This window comes from Fundulus heteroclitus, unplaced genomic scaffold, assembly GCF_011125445.2.
Source record: "Fundulus heteroclitus isolate FHET01 unplaced genomic scaffold, MU-UCD_Fhet_4.1 scaffold_395, whole genome shotgun sequence".
Classification (NCBI taxonomy): domain Eukaryota; kingdom Metazoa; phylum Chordata; class Actinopteri; order Cyprinodontiformes; family Fundulidae; genus Fundulus; species Fundulus heteroclitus.
The window spans coordinates 76,415-98,514 of record NW_023396809.1 but is presented as its reverse complement, the minus strand read 5'-3'; the positions used below and the strand labels follow the sequence as shown (position 1 = coordinate 98,514).

General features: G+C 38.9%; 1 protein-coding gene across 1 annotated transcript in view; it reads right to left on the bottom strand.

Annotated features, from left to right (window-relative positions):
• clstn2 (calsyntenin 2) overlaps positions 1–22,100 on the bottom strand; it is a gene marked incomplete at its 3' end in the record, with an annotated part of 96,213 nt that overhangs the window by 7,790 nt on the left and 66,323 nt on the right. The window contains 4 exon segments of the mRNA XM_036130931.1: positions 137–342; positions 7,472–7,620; positions 7,868–8,034; positions 17,500–17,662. Coding sequence (XP_035986824.1) covers positions 137–342; positions 7,472–7,620; positions 7,868–8,034; positions 17,500–17,662 — 685 coding nt within the window.

Below are 22,100 nucleotides of genomic sequence, written 5' to 3'. Positions count from 1 at the left end.
CAGCCATGAAATGATAGAACATAAGAGTTAAAAATAAAGGTTTGGAACGATAGAGTCAGCAGCCAGTTTGTAAAGTCAGTGAACCGGGGAGTTATGAGCAAGCTGTTTAAATAAAAGAGGTCCTGTGGCCACTCACATCCACCAAAGCTGTCGCCCTTCATCACTGTGCTGGTGATCCGAAGATCCCTGAAGGGCGCCACGCCCAGCGGGCTGCGGAGGTCACTGGCGGGTCTGATGAGCTGCTTGGATCCTGAAATGGTGATTCTGGGTTCACTTGGTGGCAGCACCATGACCACTGCCTTGATGTCTGGGATGGAGACACATGTGTCCTCTCCAAAACACCTGACCGACGGACAGAGGAGGCGTTACAGCAGCACTGGTGTCACACAGCCCACATGTCTTGACCGTTACCCTTTAAAAGTTGTTCATTGTCTAATTAAAATACAGTGATGCATTTTATTTGTGTTTTATGTGAAAGACCAGCATCAAGTAGTGCAAAAGTAAAAAGGATAAAATAATGCATGAATCAAGGCTTTTCAGAAAGAACTTTGGCTCCAGGTTCAAAAAGCTGTAAACATAATTTCAAAGGTTTTGACACAGGCTCTCAATTGAATTTAGGTCTGGACTTTGACTGGGGGCATTCTAACAAAAACATTTCCTTCTGGCTCTGCAGTATTTTTGACTCATTTTCTATCATACTTTTCACCTATATCCAGAGGAAAAAGAGTAATTTTCTTACACAGAACCTTCATCATAAAAATAACCTTGAGCACAGGAGCAGGTTGCAAGTACCTCTGAGACTCTTTCCACTATAAGAACACTCTGAAAGGTTCAAAAGCCCAGATACAATGCAACATCCTTTCATCTTTGGGTGAAAAGGTCCAGTATCAGTTGAAGGCTTGAATTTGGTCCTTTATGTAGACCTATTTTACTCTCTGTGTCAATTGACTTATGTATGGCAGTTGAATCTCTCTCCAGTGCACTGTTCTTTGATATCTGGAAAAGTACCCAGAAAAAGTACAGGACATTTGATTTGGGTTGTATTGTTATTATGGTGCAGCTCAAAACAGAAAAACCAAAAAACAAAAACAGTGGATCCAAACAGAAAGTTACATTTAATGTATTTTTAACTTCTGTTTTAACATTGCTAAAAATCTGTTATAACCAGGCAATCCCAAATAGTATGTGAATGGTTTGCTACTTTACCACATTTTCTCTAGTTAAACTCTATGTGAGGTTTGTTCATGTGTGAGAAAACGGTAAAACTGGTTGGCGATTTTCTTTTCTTTATGGCAGCTTACACTCAACTTCTCCCGTATGTCCTCTTGGATTATGGTTATTAATTACAGTTCCCCCCTTTTCCTTCAAATAGTTTGGCTAAGAATGATTCGACAACTAACAGCTGTTCTGTGCACAGTCTCCCACCTGAGCTTTGGATATGTGCATCTCCTCCATTAGCACAAACCTCTTGGTTGCGTCTCTAGTCAGTTTAAGAGGATGTCCATTACTTGGGAGGTTTGCAATTGTGCCAAACGCTTTCCATTTTAAGATGATGGATTGAACAGTGTTCTGTGAGATAGCCAAAGTATCAGATATTATTTTGTAGCCTAGCCCTGCTTTAAACTTCTCTCCAGCTCTCTCCCTGACCTGTCTGCTCTGCTCCTTGGTCTTCATCATGCCTTTGTTAACCGATGCTCTCTGACAAACCTCTCTGAAGCCTTCATAAAACCAATGGATTGATAGCGAGATTAAATTACACACAGGTTTTCTTTGTTTATTAGTGAGGTGACTTTTTGGGATTTCTGTTCATTCAGAAAACCTTGAAACCCATGGAACTATATCTTTTCACTTAAATGTGTGCTTCCCAAAATCCTAATAAAATACATTGAGATTTGTGTTGTATAAAGACAAAAGATAAAATGCATTTCAAGGGGTATGGATACAGTTGGAAAGCTCTGTATTCCTTCAATAGATTATTTTCTGCACGTTGAGTCCATGAGTAAATGACAGTATCAAAGGAAAATAAGTAGTAAGTGATTGCTGATACTCTGGGTTTAAATGATGCTCAGTAATGCACAGGGTTTAAATGCATCATTAATTCATTTTATGCATGCTATTTGAAATTACTTGGGTTAGAGTCCCCTATAAAGATGAGGATGAGATTTATAATGCAACCGTTTCTGCAATGAAAACGAGCGAAAACTGTTCATATCTTTCCAAATGTTCAGAAAATTGTGGTTTTCCTTCATACCGTTTGCTTTCTGAGCTTTTCACGCTGCAGCACCACATTAATCATCTTTGTTGTGTCATGTGTAACTAGTCCATGAACTGTATATGCCAAGAAAGCCCAGTGAGATTAAACAGAGGTAACACTGTAAAATTAAATAGAAATGAATGCAGCAGGGAAGTGCAACAGAGCGAGACCTAATCTTTCAGAAACAAAACATAGATTTCCAAAGACTACACAATGTTCTGTGGAGTACATATTTCTTAAAAAAAAAAATGATGTTACTTGTCAAAGCCTCAGGCTACACCAGCAACGTACACGAAGCCTACGATTCCTTACATAGTTGAAGTCATTAAACCGATGAAACAAGTAACACCGTTCGGAAACAAAACAGCACTATCAGGAGTTTTTAAAAAAAACATCCACATTTTTCCTTAACCACAGACTGTCGACTCAACGTGTCCGCAGACTGCACATTTACCTCGGCAGCTGCGGGTTATTGTAGCACAGCCAGACAACCTCGACTGTTGTTCCACAAGCGCCTCTCGTTTTATCAAACGTGTGTGTGATCTGACCGCGGCCGGTGTTTAGAGCTTAAATAACGGGCTGCATGGGTGCACAGGCGGGAGAGGAAGAAACAGAAACGCATGTTACGCTCAGACAGCGGACCCACAGACGCTACCTGGATCAAAGAGGACTCTAAATATAAATTACAAGATAAATCCACTAAGTAGTTAGTTTAAAGAACATGGTATAAAATTTTGCTTTTTGAAATTGAGAAAGCTGTGTAGTGCATATTTAACTCAGTCCAATGGAAATGATTAAACCTCTGGGAATAATCCATGAATCTGTTGGATTAATGATGTTTTTGGCTAACAAAGAATGTCATTATGCGTACAAAAACTAAACCAAGTGAGACAACTATTATGTCTGCGCCTAGCATCAAAGTAGTCTTGCTGTTTTATAATGTTGGGGAAATAAATAACTCATCTTAACCAACGTGTTGAAAGATATCTAGAAAATTTGTCAGTTCGTGGATATTGGAAAAGAGGCAGGCTGAGAGATTGACCTCATCATCATGAGGATCTGCTAGAGTGAAAATCCATTCAGAGGGTTAGACGCCACATTTAAAAGAACACAAACAGATGGAGAACAACAAATAAAACAAGAGCAAGGACAAGGAGAGTTTAGAGTCTGTACAAACACCATCAGGTTTTATTTGCTGGATGTACATCTGCTTTTCTTTGACGGTTTAATTGTTTTTACACTAATGGTCCATTTTTGGCCATCTCACCGAGTGTTCAATGGCCTGAAGACAAAGTCAAACCTAACACATCTGCCATACTCTCATACCTCCTTCACACTTTATTACGTATTCATTATTTCACCACCAGCACGTCCTCTGCAGGCGAATATCCCAGACTGAACACCAGTTGTGTCCTGGTGCTGTGTGTGAGTCTTAATTTTAGAGAAAAAGAACAAGTATCATAGTTTTTAAAGCAACAACTTTCCCCCTGTTACACAACAGTGGAGGAACATCTATCCACAACTTTATGATGCATGAAATGGGCCCCTGAAGTGGAACTGAACCAGGAAGCAGAATTCACTCAGAAACAATTTAATGAAATGAAGCAAAGGAAATAACTAATATATGCTGTTAGTGAATGCACAGTATAGAGAACACAAATACAAATTTAAGTTTACATTCAAATATATTGCATTAATGACGCAAAATTAAAGTCATGAACCAAATAGCAGCACTTCAATATTGTACACTTTCTCAAGTGTTGCCACGGATGGTCGCCTCGGTCCTATGCTCACTCGTACTTTATGTTTTTTTTTGTATTTCCTCTGTATAGAAAACCAGTAAAAGTTCCAGGACCTGATGGTATTTCCTGAGAGCCTGTGCTGGACTGGCACCATCGTCACCCAGATCTTCAATACTGTAGGCCTCTGGAGCCGTGTGAAGTTCCCTCCTGCTTCAAACGCTCCACCGTCTTCTTGGTCCCCAAGAAACACAACACCATGGGGTTAAATGACCACAGGCCTGTCGCCCTGATGTCTGTGGTCATGAAATCCATCGAGCGACTGGTGTTGAAGCATCTAAGGGAAATCACAGCCTCTCTGCTGGACCCCCTGCAGTTTACTTATTAGGTGAACAGGTCTGCAAATGATGCCGTCACCTTGGGACCGCACTTCATCCTGCACCGCCTCGACCACCCAGGGATGTCAGGATCCTGTTTTGTAGACTTTAGCTCAACCTTCAGCCTTCAGCACCACAAACCCAGACATCCTCCACCAGAAAGTTACAGTGCCGGCCTCCGTCTGTCAGTGGATCACCAGCTTCCTGACTGACCAGCAGCCGAGGGTGAGGCTGAGGAGCATCTCCTCCCCCTCAACAACCGTCAGCGCTAGCTTTCTCTCCACGTCTCTGCTCCCTGTACACAAATGACTGCATGCCAGAGGACTCGTCCGTGAAACTCTTGAAGTTTAGATGACACCAATGTTGTTGGTGTGATCCAAGCCAGTGATTAGTCTACATACAGACAGAAAGTCGATTGCATGGTCCACTGATGCGGTCAGGACCACTTGGAAGATTGTGACTATGGTAGGGGAAACACCCCACACTCTGCCTCCCTTATCAATCCTCAACAGCACTGTGTCTGCTGTAAATCACTTCTGGTTCCCAGGAACCACCCTTTCTCAAAATCTGAGACGGTCCTCACATAAAGACAGCGATCGGAAGAAGCTGAAATTCTATTTCTTGTGGCAGAAGAACAACCTTCTACAAGAGCTGCTGGTCATCTTCCATACTGCCATCATTCTGTCTGTGCTGTTTGGCTCGTCCACGAAACAGGGCAGGTTCAAACTACAGTGAACTGTTTGGCCTGCAGAGAGAATCATCTGGGCTGACCTTCCCTCTGTTCAGGTTTTGCACAGGTCCAGGGTCAGCTAAGGGCAGCTAACATCCCTGCAGACCCCACACATCCTGCTTACAGACTCTCTAGACTTTTACCCCACGGGCAGCGCCACCGGTCGCTATTTGCAAAAACCAGCCGCCACAGAGACAGTTTCTTTCCTCATGCTGTCTCTGTGATGAACAAAATAAACATCTTGCAGCCTGAAGTGTAAGTTACACAGCTGTGAAACAACATAAGCATATTTGCACAACCTCCCTTTTTTCTTTACATATAAAAATACTGAAGCTAAATTCCTTGATTCTGCACACAGTCATGGCTAAATAAAGCTGATTCTGATGATGCTATTCTGAAGCTTTGCAACCATAACTTCATCACCCTGAACTCCTAGTATCCTCTGGGCTATATTTTGTCTGTTTTGACTACTGTTACTGTTAATGGAAATCATATTTTATGACGGTAAAAGATTTGATCCACCCCAGCACTGCTTGCAGGCATGTTGATATCATTGTGTTGGAGAGAGGGGAAAAAAAAGTTCACCCTCGGGAGAATAAAAACATGTGCTTTTCAGCAATAAAACTATTCTTCACACTATAACTCATGTCAAGTCCTTCCGAACTCTGTGCAAAGAAGTAACTGTAAGAAGATTCAAGTGTGATTCACAGACACAGACTTCAATGTTCTCTGCATTTGTGTCAGAAGAAAGATGAATGGAGTTCACATAACCTGGATTTGTAAAGTCATAACTTCTTAGTTTTTTTCAAAGCTGATACTAAGTATATGTGCATGTACATCTATCTACCTCTCTCTCTCTGTATATATATATATATATATATATATATATATATATATATATATATATATATATATATATATATATATATATAATATGTATAATATGTCTGTTTTGGGACTTGTAAATTACCTAAACATGTCCCAAAGGAGCAGTTAGCTGCCAGCTGCAGTGTGAATCTATAGTTTCAGAGTTGAATTAGATATGGATTCCTAGAGGGTTGTTGTAGTTTCTATTTGTTTTGAAACATACACGGTGTAACCATTTCAATGTTAATGTTTCCTGGAAACACGTCTTCTGCCTTTATGGACGGCTGAAAACAGAAGCTAGTGATTTTACATGTATTACATTTAAAGTTAGCAGAGAAATTACCCTGAACTGCAGTTAAGTTAAAACACAGATGGCTGGTAGTGGTGCTGAGAGAATTCAACCAATCGCACCCTTCTTCTAAGCGCCATCCCAAAGGTTCAGGGTAGTATCAAAAGTCACTGTCCATTACCCGGGCTGATTTCTGGGGTGCGTTTCTACCAAACCAGTCTCTTTCTATACTGGCAGATGCAGTGGCTTTAGAGAGCGGGTAGGAATGGCCCCTAGAAAACCACCCTGGCTGCTGGAAAATGTTTCTGCATTCAAAACATGCGTTCTGTCTCCACTGCCATCTGTAAGCTGAACAACATGATTTCAAATGTACCACAGTTAAGGCAGAAAACTGTGCAGATGGGGTTTAACTGATATAATTGAGAATTCAAGCATCCCCAGCCTCTCCCAAGAAAGGTATGGTGTATTATCAGGAGTACTACTTCCCCAACAGATCTGAGAGGCCAGCCCAGTAATCTGCTTTAGCCAGCTAGTCGCAGTGGAAGGAGGCCAAATGGCATTAATGCAGCAATACCAATATGCTAGGTGCTTGAATGTCTTTTTATTGTCGCACTGAAATTATTACCGTTACTGTTGCTGCAGTAGTTAAATATAACAGAGCTCATTGTGATGCTGTGAACAAAGTCTTTAAAGTTTTATTTGCCAGCTACAGCAGCGACGTTTAGTGTCATGGCAACAAGCAAAACACTCCTTATTTCAGTGGCTGTTTGCTTTTATGAGCATGAACGCGATAATAAGCAATAAAAACGAACGGATCGTTAGGTTACATACTAGAATAGGTTTAGATGATTTTAATGTTCAAAAACATTATTCCTCTTTTACTACTTATCGCATCACCTCTTGGTCTGAACACTTTGGTACAGCTGCTCACTCCGAGCTCCAAAATGCAAAACCTGCCCTCGGTTTGAGGCAACGCTCCAAACTATGATGGAGACATTAGGCTGATTATGATGTATGAAAGGAGAAGACACAAAGCCTGGAGCGACAAAAGAGGCTGCCCGGGAACCTCCAGTCCAAGACCCTAATTTAAATAAACAAAAGCTATTTAGGACAATGGGGTTGTGGAAACTAGCCAAACCCATGCACTCATTAGGAAGGCAAATGGGTTCATCTCACACAGTTAAAAGCACATCTAATGAGTATCTGAGGACTCACTGTACAGACGTGGAGATGTGCAGCCGCCTGAGGCCCGGTGTGGGGAACTGGCGAGAGTTGATGTAGGAGACTTTGGTCATGGCTGTATTGATGCTGTCCACGTCCTCTCCTTCCACCACCAACACTGACTGGGCTGGGTTAAAGTGAAACTGGACAGACAAAGAACACGTGAAAATTCAAGCTCAGATGAGTTTATGTAACTTAAGGGCTTGATCTTTAAACAGAGGTGTTTAGACTGGATTGCATTTCTTTTCAATTTGATCCCAGATTAGTTTCAACATGAGCCTTCGGTGATGACATGCTGGAACAGTGCTGCAGGGGTGGTAGATATCCACTGCTACACCGGAGGATGACGTATCACATGAATTGTGACCATGTCTTCATATTTTCACGCACCTTTATATCCTTTGCAAGGCTTTCAAGGGAGTTAATGTCGAGGCCTTCTTTGCAGGCCTGCAAGCAGGAGATAACCTTCTGGGTTTCAATGCGGCCTGGTCGAATCGTCAGACCCGAGAGGCTGCCATGGAAATACTGAGTGAACCGCGGCGTTGCCACCTCACCGCCTGATGGAAGACAAAGACAACATGGAGTGTTGTGGAAAAAATTTAGAGGCAGTAACGAGGAACTAATATGAGAAGTGGGGAAAAATATAAAATGAAAATTCTAGTAACAGAAGAGAAAATATTCTTATCACATTCATGCTTAAGCAACTAAAACAGTTAATTCAGCTTTCAGATAAGCCAAAAATACTGTACATTTTTAAAATGTTGAATGTGAAAGATTACAGTGCAGGCTGAATTCTCTCCTTAAATTATGATAATGTGTATAATTTTATATGACTGACTATATTTACAAAAACATAAGTATGTCATGGCAGAGTTGTGTACGTTTGAGATCCTAAAATAACCGTTATGACAAGATCTGTAGTCAAAGAGTAATTATGTGAATAAATACCCGACACAATTATTCATCCATTAGAATAGATCATTCAAAATTATTTAGTAAAATATGATAACCTTTCCCTTTTCAAATAACTTTGTTCATACAAAGAAGATTTTCACTTGTCTGATTTAATTTAGTTATTTAATAATCTACAAAACAATGTCGTTGCTTTTTAAAGAGAAGGTGTCGAGCACAGAAAACAATGACAGGGAAAAACAGTTTTCAAACAAAACGGAAAAAAAAGCTCCCAATTAATTTTGAAATCTACATCAACACAACTCCAGACAACACTTAATGTATGACAGTGTTATAAAAGAACATTATGTACATCAACCAAAAGTTTGAAAAAGGTAAATTCACTCTATTACTCAAGAGCTTTAAGAAACCACATTTAGCTGCTGTAACTTCCTCCTTTAAGCTAGTTTTTCAGTATTTCCTAACACTTCTTTGAGATAATTTGAACGGCCAAGATCAGGAAACGTATGATTTTAAAAGGGTGCCTACAGTAGTCGGTGGGCAGTCAACTAGACAGGGGCATTTTATTGGTGGTCTGTCCAGTGTGAACTCCAACTTTTCCCTAATGACTGCCAGGAGATGCTCCAGCTTCTCTGCAAACCCTGAACTGGAAAAAATTGGTTTATAAAGTAGTCAAGCTGGGAATGTCCTGATCTGATCCCAGGTGTCCACTTGGACCACCAATAATAAATAAATAAATAAAAATCACTGATAATAGACTCCCTGAAAATACTCAGCTCCCAATATCAAAACTTGGTAAAGTATGTATAATTTTGTCCTTTGCATCCAAAGGAAGTCATGCATCTATGTTCTGAGAAGCAAGTTTTTAAAAACCACAGCCTATTTTCGCATGCATAGCTATATCATCCATATTAGAGGCTGTCCAAATCATTTTAATTGTTCTAGAAATACGTTTTTGCTAGTAAACGGCGCACCCAGTGTCCCAAGTGAGGTGTGAGGGGCTTAAACACCAGTCATTAAATTCTACAACAGTGAAAGCAAAACGCTGACTTTGTGAAGCAGGAGATCACCTTTTCCTGAGTTTTATCTGCACACAGTTTCCTAGAATCACATGGAAATATGCTCCGAGCCGAGATTTTCAAAAAGAGATGAAACATGCTTACTTTAGCGCAGCACTTCAACATTGTGCTGCTGATCAGAGGTGAGGGAACTGTATGTGTCAAGTTAGATGGAAAAATCTCAGAAATATGAATAACAAGCTGACATACTGACATATCTTTGTTAAAGTTGTTAGTAATATGCTAGAGGAATATATTAAGGTTTCCAGAAACGTTACTGGAACAAAATGTCTTTGACTGGGTCAAAGCTTGGTAACCGTGGCTGCAGCATTGTTGAAGAAGTTAAGCTAGCACACAAGCACTATACCACTGTAAGCCATCTAATATTGAAAAAAATGTAGTTTGTTATTTTACCGCGTACAGACACCATTGGTTTTAAGGAAGCATTGAATTGGGACTCGACAAATGCATATTTTGAGCAACAATCAATCAATACATCCCTAAATGAAACATTACAAGTAGTGATAATACGCTGTTGATGACCTGAGATTGTATTTACCAAGTTTTAGGGACACAACCGGGACCTGAAGGCTTTATTATGCCCTGATTCTTAAAACATTTGAATCAAATAAGAATGAAATGGTAACAATGACTGTATAGTGAACCTTATCCCTGCAATCAGACAGTTTGGGATTTAAAAAAAATCCTCTTCTTTATTTTGCCCTTCCATGGCAGTCTGAGCATAACTTTACCACAGCTAGACAGGTTTAAGGTCACTTCCTTTTTAATCCAAGCTGGAGCTTCCCCCTGAGCAACACCTGCTCTGCACCGAGCAGCCTGGGGAATTGTAGGCAGGAACTGCAGATGCTTTCTTGAAGCAGCTAACCTGCATTTATCTGGAGGCATCCTTTCTCTCTCAGCTGTGTCAGAGAGAATTATATAGGAGCATGTATGTTTCATCCCATCACTGAAACACTGCCCTCAGCAAGTTAGACACCAGCTTCTCCTCCCAGCCTTTTTTCTCTCCCTAGACATTTACAACATATAGAATCACCTTTGACTTTAAGCCTCGAAAGCAGCAACTGTAACCACAGGGTCCAAAAAAGAAAGAAAGAAAAAAAAAAGCTCTCAACGATTATGTTAGACCACCCAAGAACTGACAGTAAATGTTGGATCAGTTATGCCAGTGGGATAGTTTTAACAATGTCACAGGTTGCAGTCTTTCCCAAAGATCTTGATTTGTACTGATGCACAATGGCATAAAGTGTCCTCCAGGTTCTACAGAGTAAAGGTCTGGAGACTCTAATGCGTGTTAAATGTCATGGAAAGTGCTCCCTAAGCAATAATTTAACACTTTGTGTCTGGAAAAAATGGGGAAAAAAACCCTGATTGTATCTAACTGAAGTAGTTTCATATATTCGGTGAGGGTGCATACCATCCATCCATCCATCCATCCATCCATTTATTTTCTTACTCGCTTTATCTCTCATGGTGTCGCGATGGGTGCTGGTGCCTATCTCCAGCATTTCAATGGGCGAGAGGCAAGGTACACCCTGGATAGGTCGGCAGTCTGTCGCAGGGCAGAGGGTGCATACCCCACTCCCAAAAACCTTTGTCTACAGTTTATTGTTTGTACATGGACACAGAACTAACATATTGCATTCATATAGTGTTAGTGCATGTCAAGGTGCTCCAAGCTTCATTACTGAGTTTAACTTTTGACTTTTTTGCTCTTCTTTTTTTTTTTAAATATAGTTCTTCTATGATTTTCATCATTGTTAGGCAAGTTTTACCCTTTTTTGTAGTTTGAATATCCTCTTTAGATTGTTTTGTTTTTCTTGATGTAGGCAAATAATATGAGCTTTGTGATACAAGGGACAATCTGCTCTACTATCAGATGTTTTTCTCCTTTATGAGTATGTAAAGAGTGTGGAGGAACACACTGCGTCAGCTGAGGGTATTTAACTTGTTGCCATCTGAAACAGGTAATGGCTACAGTGATGAACTCAATCTTTGATGTTTTATTCAAGTTTCTTTTTCTTTTTTGGGGGGGGATTGTCATGTTGAAGATGTTACTAGTTATTTAACAGTATCTTAGGTCTTAAGGGTGAGCTGTGCATTTGGATTTAGGCTCTTTTACTCTTAAACCAACAAATACAATAAATTTTAGTTTAAATTAACCTGTAATGTTCCCACTGAGATTAAAAATCTCTCTTGTGATGGAGTCCTGGATGAGACGAGGGACACAACGACTTTTACAAGGCACTATTATCCTGTGATTGTGAGGTTCTAAGTGAGTAAATTAAGTAATATATATATATTTGTATATTACCCTTTTCAGACATTAACATCACAAAGTGCTTCACAATAAAAGCAACATAAAACTCAAGCACACTACAAATACACGAGCAACCTAGTTAAAATCCTTTTTGTAAAAAAAAAAAAAAACTTCAATTGTTTCTTTAAAACAATTTCTGCTCTTGTGGTACCCTAGGAAAACTATGAATATGTACCACAACCAGAAGTACAAAGTTAATTTAAACTGCAAATATTGTTGTTGAGTATTAATAAGTAGATAGATAGTCCCTACTTTGCTTTTCTACATAAACAAGCTGCTTCAAAGTTATCTGGAGTGGATTCTTATTATTGCGTTTCTCTTGTTTGTGCACTCAGATGAAACATGGTGAGTACTGTGCATTAGAGAAGATGAATGGTTGAAGGCTGGGGCAGAGAGAGAAATCCCCTAATATTCTTGCCCATCATCTCCCTTTCTCTCCATCTATGCAGAAACATTTTCCGTTAAAATGATCTCTCTTCATTTTGCAAACACGCCGCTAAAAAGGTTTCATCAGGAATAAGTGTTCTTGTGTCAATAACTGGGTGGTCTAGACAGATTTCCTGTCTAGACGTGCACTCATTCTTTTAAAGACTCAGGAACTTAAAGTAAAGAACAGCGTTTCTAAAAAATAGGACAGAAGCTCAAGATGACTTTTTATGAATATTATGTAGCAACATTTACATATAGAAACTTAAAAGTACCAACAGTTATTCTCTAAATCATCTGTATCTGAGAGCAAATCCCTAAATTATAAGATATTTTGCATTTATTGTATGTAGCAAAGCATTGGAGGATACTTTCATGCGTTTTACAGATTTGCAAACCAGCTCATTTACATATGCATGAACTGTGTAAGGAGTGACAAAGAATGTCCAATTTCTTAAACTTGATTAGTGTGGTTTAGATCAATGTATAATGTCTGTACAAACAGAATGTACTGGCTAGAGCAGTGTTCTGTCTGTATCATGTGGCCAGCGCTGAATTATGTTTTATGTATGCTTCTGTCTTTCAAGGGCCCAGTATCAGGAGCTGCTGCTCCACATTGGGAGACGGATCCCTCTGGGACACGGATCTCCCTTCAAGCCATGACAGGAGTCCTGGGTCAGTAAATCCATCATTGTTCAATAGAAATACAGCCTAATTGTACTGTCTATGTAACATTTTTGTGCTTAAATAAATGGAAGAGGAGCATCCTTAACACAACAAAAATTGAAAGAAAAGTTCAGATTGTTGAACTGGAGTGACATTTTGCTTTGCTCTGTTGAGTTTTGCTTTGTTCTATTCACCAAATTTGTGCCGTTCTCATCACTTAAAGCACCTCGTTCACATCGTCAACAGTTAATTCGCACCTGAACTTGCCTTTACATAGAAATAGCATGAAATCCCTCGCTGCAAACATCTTGTTCACGCTCGGTGTGAACACATCTTTACTCACATAGTCACCCAAGTGGGGAGAGCTAGGCAGAGAGAAGCTGAAACACTAGTTGTTAAATTTTACAACGTCTAAAGCAACGAGTTGAGTTTATAAGGCATTTTCTGCAGTTTTGTCTGCACACAGTTACCTGGGATTGCTCAAATCAAAGCAGAGAGGCAACAGGCTAACATTAGCTCAACACTTCAACAAGCTGCTCATCAACAGGAGTGTGACATTCTATTCTTGAAATACAGTTTTTTTTTGTATTTTTCTGACTCTGATGCTACTGCGTTTTAAAGCATGTATAAGGCTTCGACTCCCTATTGGCAAATAATGTTAAATGCGTCTGACTGACAAGAGTGACAACAAATCTGAATCCGAAAAGTTTGTTGCTTTACATTTCCTACCAGAATAAATAATTATCTGATATTCTATATTTAAATTGGTCTGCACCAATGAGGCATTAAAATTTCCACTCTTCCTTGAAAAAAGTAAATAAATCAGGAAGTAGAGCTAATGATATTGCATAGTTATAATATTGCATTATGGTGACTGATTTGATTGGCTTTTACTGGAATTTGCTTACATTTTCTTTAAAGAGAACCAATGTTGCAGCAAATGATCCTTTTATGAACAAACTGAAATTGTGTTGATGATTGCAGCACCGCACTGATTGCTCCCTTCAGTGTAACTGGCTGCTGCATCATGTAAAAGAACACCACATTGTGCTTTTTTTAATGTAATAAACGGTTTTCATTTCCTGCACATTACCAGTCCACTCTTTTCTTCTTCTTTACTTAATTATCTTAACACTACGAATGTGAACACCCAACATGCTTTGGCAACACATGATAAACATGTTTGCTATTCAAACTCCATGAAAAGCCATTCTGCTGACTGCAGAAATTAGCTTGAAAATCAGCATGGGTGTCCATGACTGAAGTCAAATCTCGATACCTCAAGCGAGTTGTGCAGCCACATATTTGCAAGGCCAATGTTTAAAAACCAAAGTATTTAAATCTGTATTGCAGGCTTACCACATTATTTTCTTGATCTTAAAAGAATCTGGGTTTTCCCTAACAGTTTAAGCAAGGCTTATCCAAAGTGTGGCTCAGGGGTGATTTGCAGCCCCTGGACTGATTTTGCACGGCCCCAAACTGCATTTCAAGAATTGTTTGGCCCACCAGCCTAAGTGGGTGGTGCAGATGGAGACTTTTTATTTTGAATTAGGGCAAAAATCATTGCAGACGAGTTAAAATATTGAAAAACAAAGGAACATATTAGGTACGACACAAAAAACGCATCCTTTAATAACTACACTTTTTATGTTCTCTTTAATTTCATAGTAAATAGGATCACATCTATCCAATGGCTTTTGCTCAAATGGAGAGTTTGGTGCACCAAAATCTGCTTTTATGCATTTATTAAAGTTAGCTAAATACAATAAGCATTTTCATAGAAAGACCAACCCAAAATCGGTTCTTATTGCTGAGAATAGACAATCATTTTTTTTTTCTTTTTTTGAATGAGTCCAAAAATAATTTTCAAACTGAATGCCCATCTATTACCGCAATAAGGCAAATGTGCAAAACCTTTTTTAAGTTCAGGATCTACAAGGATTTACATATCCTATTGCGAAAGGAGATAAGACTGACTTGCTGCAAGCAAAATATTGCATGCTATTTTTCATGGAGCAACTCGAGAATCATTTTTTGTGGGTAATGTTTTTTAATCATATCAAGTACTTTGACTTGACAAATTTGGACCGTGTGAGGAAAAGTTTGGACATCCCTGGTTGGTGATCTTTTTTTCTTCGCCTTTGAATAGAGAATTGGTTGGCTAGTGCAGTAAGTGATTCAAATGTATTTTACTGGAATTTTTTTACTTTTTCTTTAAAGAGCACCATTGTTGCTGCAAATTGACCTTTTATGAGTAAACTGTGTCTCTTCTGTGTAATTGGGTGCTGTATCGTGTAAAAGAGCACCACATTGTGCTTTTTTTAATAGATGCTTTTCATTTCCTGCACATAATCAGTCCACTCTTTTGCTGCCCAGCATTCACCTTGTCCTCTTTACGTGATTATCTAAATACCACGAACGTGAACAACCGACATCCTTATGTCGCATGATAAACAAACATTTGCTATTCAAACTCCATAAAAAGCCGACTGGCTTACTGCAATAGAAAAGTGCTTGCAACAGCAGGATTCTAACTTTTTTCTTAGTAACCTTGTGCAACAACAGACAACCTCCTCATAGTCTCGGAGGGCAGCACGACTACAGCCTGAATGTGTGTTTTTACTCCACATGTCTCATCATCACGTTGGTGATTGTGAGGAAAAGAGGATGGAGGAACGAGAGACTCTGAAAGGCAATCTTGCTTGCTAATGGCCTGCAAAGTTATCAGTTGCGGCTTAGTGAAGCTTAAAGCTGCGTCATTTGGATGTAATAGCTGGAAAACTTGTCCCTCTATTCACTCCTGCTAATCCTTCCTTCAGGGCTTTCTCTCACAATCAAAGATTCATAGAAAGAGGCAACTCGAGAGGGCTGGATGAGGCAACGAAGCAAAAATGATGACGACAGAGAAAATTGCAATCAGACGCAGAATGAAAGACATTTAAACACCGACCGAAATGCCATTAGGTCTGACGCGTTGGAGGATGCTCGTGAGTCTTATGAGTGTGATTTAGACAAGCTGCAGAACAGATCTCTCCTGAACCGTTCTGCCCTATGAAACACATTTTTTTTTTTTTGGTAATAATTCAAGTAATAAACATGGCAGCATTCATCCCACTCCAATCACTACTTACTTTCATTTCCCGTTTGTGGAAATGACATGCAGAATCTGCTGCTGATATTCACCCTGCTTCAAAGAGGAAACATTCGTAGCCTTGGGGTGTAAAATCTTAATCCCCTAATGCATTCTAACAGAGGCTCTCCTGCCGTCTCTCCCTCTCTTTCTGTTTGGGATTCAAATATGATTTCCAGCATCTCAGACTCTACAGCTGTTTCTGCTTTCCATATGGTGTGTTTGTCGCCGGTTTTAGAGTGAACTTAGGTCCAAGAAATAGAACTCACATTAACTGAAGTGACAAAACCTTTTTTCTTTTTTTTGCTTTTGATTCCATGCTGTGCAACCGCACTGATTTCAGAGCTAGACCTTCATCAGGTTAACAAATTTCCGTATTCATATCTAAAATGGGCATTGATTCTGAATAGCTGACCGTTTACACCCGGACATCAACGGATCAGCGCCACAAAGCCGTAATAAAAAAATATCATAGAGCATCAGTAAAACGTAGCGCAGCAGGGGAGTCTCCGTAATGTGGGTGGGCTGCTTTTATGTTCACCGATCCTTTGTTGAAGCTTTCTTGTACTTTTTCCAATAGCTCCTTTTTTTGCACATATAAATTACAATTTTTCCCTTCCTACTTCCATTCCCTAACTGTAAACAAACCATTTCCTATCCATGAACCTAAACTATTATTTGTTAATTTCTCTGAAGAATGTTTTCACGAACTTTAAGAAATGTGTTATCAAAGCAGCTAATTATTTTAAAAGTGTCTTTAGGTCCTTTATTACTATGGGGTTTCAGACTAAAATATAATGTCAGGTCCTAAGAGATCACCTAAGAGGGAGGTCCCATTCTAATTTTTGTGTTTTCTTAATAGAAAATATTAAAAAATTGTTTACTTCCTGTAAATATTTTTTGAGGGTCCTCTCCATTGGTTTTCTGTGGTCTTGTTTTTTTAAACTCGCAATGAAAGGAGTCATTGCCAAGTACTGGGGAGAGAGAAAAAAAAGTTCTCCCCAAAAAAACTGAAGCCTGAATAAGAAAAAAAACTGATTACAAGAAAGTTTTGCTCTTTTAAAACATAAAAAAAATAGCAATGGTTCAATTTAACAGCTCAATCTAGACTAAAGACTGTGTTGCTTCTGTAAAATAGCTTAGTTAGCTTTTTCTTTTTTACTGTTGTTGTTTTATGTTCCAGTTTGACTGCTTTAAGTGCCAATAAGCAGCCATAGCTAAATAACAAATGGAGTAATAAATGAAGAAATGAAAATGTATCCTTAGCATGGAAATGGTTCTCATAAATGTTCTGATATTCTGCAGGATGACCCCCCCCCCCCCCCCAACCAGAGCCTATTAATTATATGCTGTTGCATATAAAACAGCAGAGAACACGTCAGCCCTAAAAACATGATGTAGCAGTTGTTCTCCATCTGATTTCACTTTCTTTAATGCGTAAAGCTTCCCATTACATAAGCAAACATACATGCATACATACAGACACACTGACCTTGCCAGCAGGCACCCACAGTCAGCTGTGTATCAATCTTTGAAGAATGGATCGGCCAATCATCCGTCACCAGGTATGGCTCATAGGTCACACCGTCTACGTAGAGCGTCACTGCAGGAAACTCCACGTTGATCACATAGTAGTGCCATTCCTTATCACAGATCTGGAAAGCAGGGAGAAATATACTGTAATATTAAGCTACTCTGGCAGTCAGATGCCCACACAAAAGTAAATTAAGCTTGGTCTTCACATATATAAGAATGGGATAGCGTTTTAAAAAATGCTGTCCAGGCAAGACTTTGTTTAAAAAAAACAACTTTTTAGATGAGGATTTATTTTGGAAGATGTTTACAATCCACTGTGGTGAAGGAACACCCTACCTTCGGTAACTAAGATGCAACAAAGCCCTTGCCTCTTCCCTGGATCATTTGCTCCATGTCGTTAGACCACTAATGAGGTTTTCAACTAATGAGGTGTTCATTAAAGGCAGAGGAAGAGTAAAGAGTGACAGATGTGCCGCGAAACAGTTGCAAGTATCCTTCGAATTTTTAAGGAAATCCATACAAGAACCCCATTTTTCCTCACTGTCCCTCTTCACATTATATAAATACAAATGGAAATAAATCAGTGACATTTTCACTCAAAAGTAGCCGTTTACTTACTAATTTATACAATCACTGGGCCCTTTATTAGGTACACTTCGCTAGTGCTTGTTTTTACCATCTTTTAATCTCAGAATTGCTTTGTATTTTTATGGAATATATTGAACAGTGAGTTGGAAATCCTTCAGACATTTAGGTCCTTGTTGACAGATTTGTCAGCTGCTCATTGATGATGCAAATCCTTTATTCCATCACATCCCAAAGACGCTCTTCTGGATTTACATCTAGTGACTGTGGAGGCCATAAAAGCATAGTGAACTCACTGCAGCATTCTAGAAACCATTTTGAAATGTTTTAGTCAACGACAATACTCATGTAGGCTGTGGCATTTAAACAAGGCTTAGTGGCTACTAAGGGGTCTAAAGTGTACCAGGAAAATATCACCCAATCTATTATACCACCACCACCACTGGCCTGAACCACTCATAAAGGGCAAGATGGATCCACGTTTTTTTTAAGTTTTTTCACCAAATTATACCCTCAAGTATCTGAATGTCGCAGCTGAAATTGAGAGTCATGAGATCAGGCAATCTGGCATTAGCCAATTTCAGTGAGCCTGTATGATTTGTTGCCTCTGTGTCCTATTCTTAGTTAACAGGATGACAACCTGTGTGGTCTTCCGCTACTGTCCATCTATTTCAAGGCTCATTGAGCTGTTCTTCCACAGATGGTGTATTGCATATCTTGGTTGTGATGAGAGGTTTTTGGAGCCACTGCAGCATTTGCATCATATTGAACGAGTCTGTTCTTTCTCTTCTGATCCACAACACACTTACTGGATATTTTCTCTTTTTCAGACCTTTCTACGTAAGCCAGAGAGATGCTTGTGCACAGAATTCCTAGTAGATCATCAGGATTTGAAATAATCAGAGTAGATCTTGTGACACCGAAATCCATGTTGTGCGGTCGGCTGCCATGTGAAGGAGAGATATTTGTGGAGCAATTTAACAGGTGTACTTATTAAAATGAGTGTACATTTTATAGAAGACAAACTGATCCCATTTAAACTTTATAGTACACTATAGGGGGTTTAGCAAGTATTCTCAATACTCTGAATCAATGGATTACATTAAACTTATTATTTGATGTCAATTCTAAATAGTCCACATATTTTAAAGTGGGTTATAAACTACAAATTAAAGAAATAGGAGCAATTTAGTGAGTCAGTGTAGTTTTTTCAGGCACCAGACATCTAGACAAGTGATGACAGAAGATTTTAAAACTGGCCTTATGGTGAAAGTGAATCATGGCCTCTTGCAATATTTGGAAACAAAGAGTCCTAAACTGGAGTGAATGTATGTTTGTTCCCCAATTTTTAAATTCTCATTATACTTGCATTTAACTAGCGAACAGAAATTAAACATGAGGACTAATTGTTAAATTTTAGTACTACCCTCCTACACCTTTTAAGTTGGAGTGACTCCAAATGTATTCCCCCATTTTATGACATAACCATGTGCCCATGTGTGGTCATAATGATGATGTTGATGATGATGATGATGATGATGATAATGATGATGATCATAATGAAAAAAATGTGGCCTGTAATTAATTATGAAACATTTTCAAGATCTCAGCTCAGTCCTAATCTTCCACTTTTTTTTTTACTCAATACTTTTTATTCCAGGAAACACTTTTAATCGACAAAGTTAGCATCAAGCAAAACAGAAAGTTGCACTGAAACTTCTAACCTGTCATTCTGCAGCCTTCTGCAGATCAGCACCTGATTTCTTTCCTTTCTCATATACGTGGGTTGTTTTTGTTTATCTCTTCAGATTTTATTCCACTTTTGTTTCGTGAGGCACGTCTTGACATGCCTGAGCGGGGGCCCCGGGGATGTTGCTGATGAGCTGTGTCTCGACCCTTTTTGATGCTGATTCTGTTTCTTTTGTTTGAAAAGTCAAGATTTCACTGAGTCGATCTCAGCTCTGCACTGCAGCCTAGCCCAATTATTGTCCATGCTGTTAAACAATTATCTGATCAAGCTGTGTAATTTAAACAATGCGGTTCTGATGTTCAACGAAGCAACACGAGCATCTGATAAATTTAAATCATAATTACAACCTGGATGCTAACATGGATGCACAAAGTGGAAAACTAATGATTACAGAAGATGAACAGGAGCGTGATTGTCTAAATGCTTCATGTTAAACAGATTAGAAGAAGAAAAACGAGAAGGTACTCGTGTCCAAAGTGCAAGCATTAATACCAAGATACAGCTGGTGAAGTCTATTACTGGTTCTGGGGCAGTAAAACCTGCATGTTTTATAGCGACAGACAGCATTAAACTACTGTTTTCTTTACTATGGATTTCCTCTCCTCAGCCACAGCAGGTGCAGAAGTGATCAAAGATCTAGAGAAATATATTTTACAGTTTATCGTTTTAACTAAAAGGGAACTGCAGCCCCTAACCCGACGGGACATTCACTGAAACTATATAAACAAAATTTAGACTGGAGGTTTCTGATCAATAAATGATGCTGCAGACAGTAAACGACAACAGGATTATGCCTCCCATTAACTGATGCATTTGAAGATAGCAAAAACCTCACTGAAAATAAAAAGCTTCATTCTAAAATGATTACATGTGGCTTACAGAAATATACCAATATTAGCATAGACCACAATAACTATACCAGAATAAATCATATCAGGATGAAAAGTTGCACACAATGACATTGTTGATTTCCACTCAGTAGGTTAATTTATTTTAAAAAGTGCCTTTACCTTATATTGTGCAGAGCAGGCTGTGCACTTGCTTGCCATCCTGGACAATGCAGATGGTTTTTCTTTGCAAAGTATATTTATTTGAAATCTATTTTTTTTATATAAACTCAGCATTTAAAGCTTCAGATGGAAAATTGCAAAATCATAAGCTTTGTGTTCTGTATATTAAAGAGACAAAATAGCTTTTTTCCCCTCCCAGGCTTACTGGAAGGCAGGTCCAGCTTTACGCTCTGAAAATATCCCTGTTGGATTTTTTGTTATGTTTGTTTTGTTAAAGCCAGCAGCACAACAGCAATGTAGATAACAGTTTCAATCAGCAGCAATGAAAACGCAAGCTTGGGTCAGAAATATCTGCTTTTTGGGGTAGTAGTAGTAGTTGTTAATAAATGGAAAACCACGTTTTGGTGGGAATAATAGCAGATAGTCTGAACTTGATTTTCAGTAAACTCTGCTAACCTGGGTTCCACGTTAAGGACAAAGCGTTCGTCAACTACAGTGGCTGATTATTGCAATAAAAAAGGAGATGATGTTAGATGATGGTGGAGTATTTAAGAGGCAAGTCCAACTCAGGTCTTAGGTGTATGTTTACGTCTAATTAATTATTTGGCTCCAAGCCCAAGAAAAGACTTCAGTCTCCTCAGCAGGCAGAGTTTGTGCTGTCCCTCTCCATAAAGAGCATCGGTGGTGTGACTCCAGTCCAGTTTATTGTAGTAATAAAATGAAAGTACATCCACTAAAGGCGAGAAGGAAATTATATATATATATATATATATATATATATATATATATATATATATATATATATATATATATATATTTTACCATGATCATGTCAGTGTGAATTATTAGATGACCTCAAATGATCTGTATTTACAGAGTATGGACTATAACATACCCTGCAGCCATATTGGAAAGGTTAGTCTTTCAGAAAGATTCAGGGAGAACCTGACTGAGTTTTGTTGGTAAGAAAATCTGACAACACCAAAGCGATTTTCTGTGTTTGACTCCCACGGTGAGGAAGATGGCTTCTTTTGTATCTATTGTGTTATCCACTCTATTCCTTGAGTCTGTCTCTGGGTGTAAAAACAGATCAAGTGGATTTCAGACAAAAATAAAGGGACAAAATAAATAAATAAAATTCCCTTAGTTTTTAGTCTTTCTTTTCAAACCTTGCAACAGCATTGATTGGAAATCCTTTCCAGGACACATCCA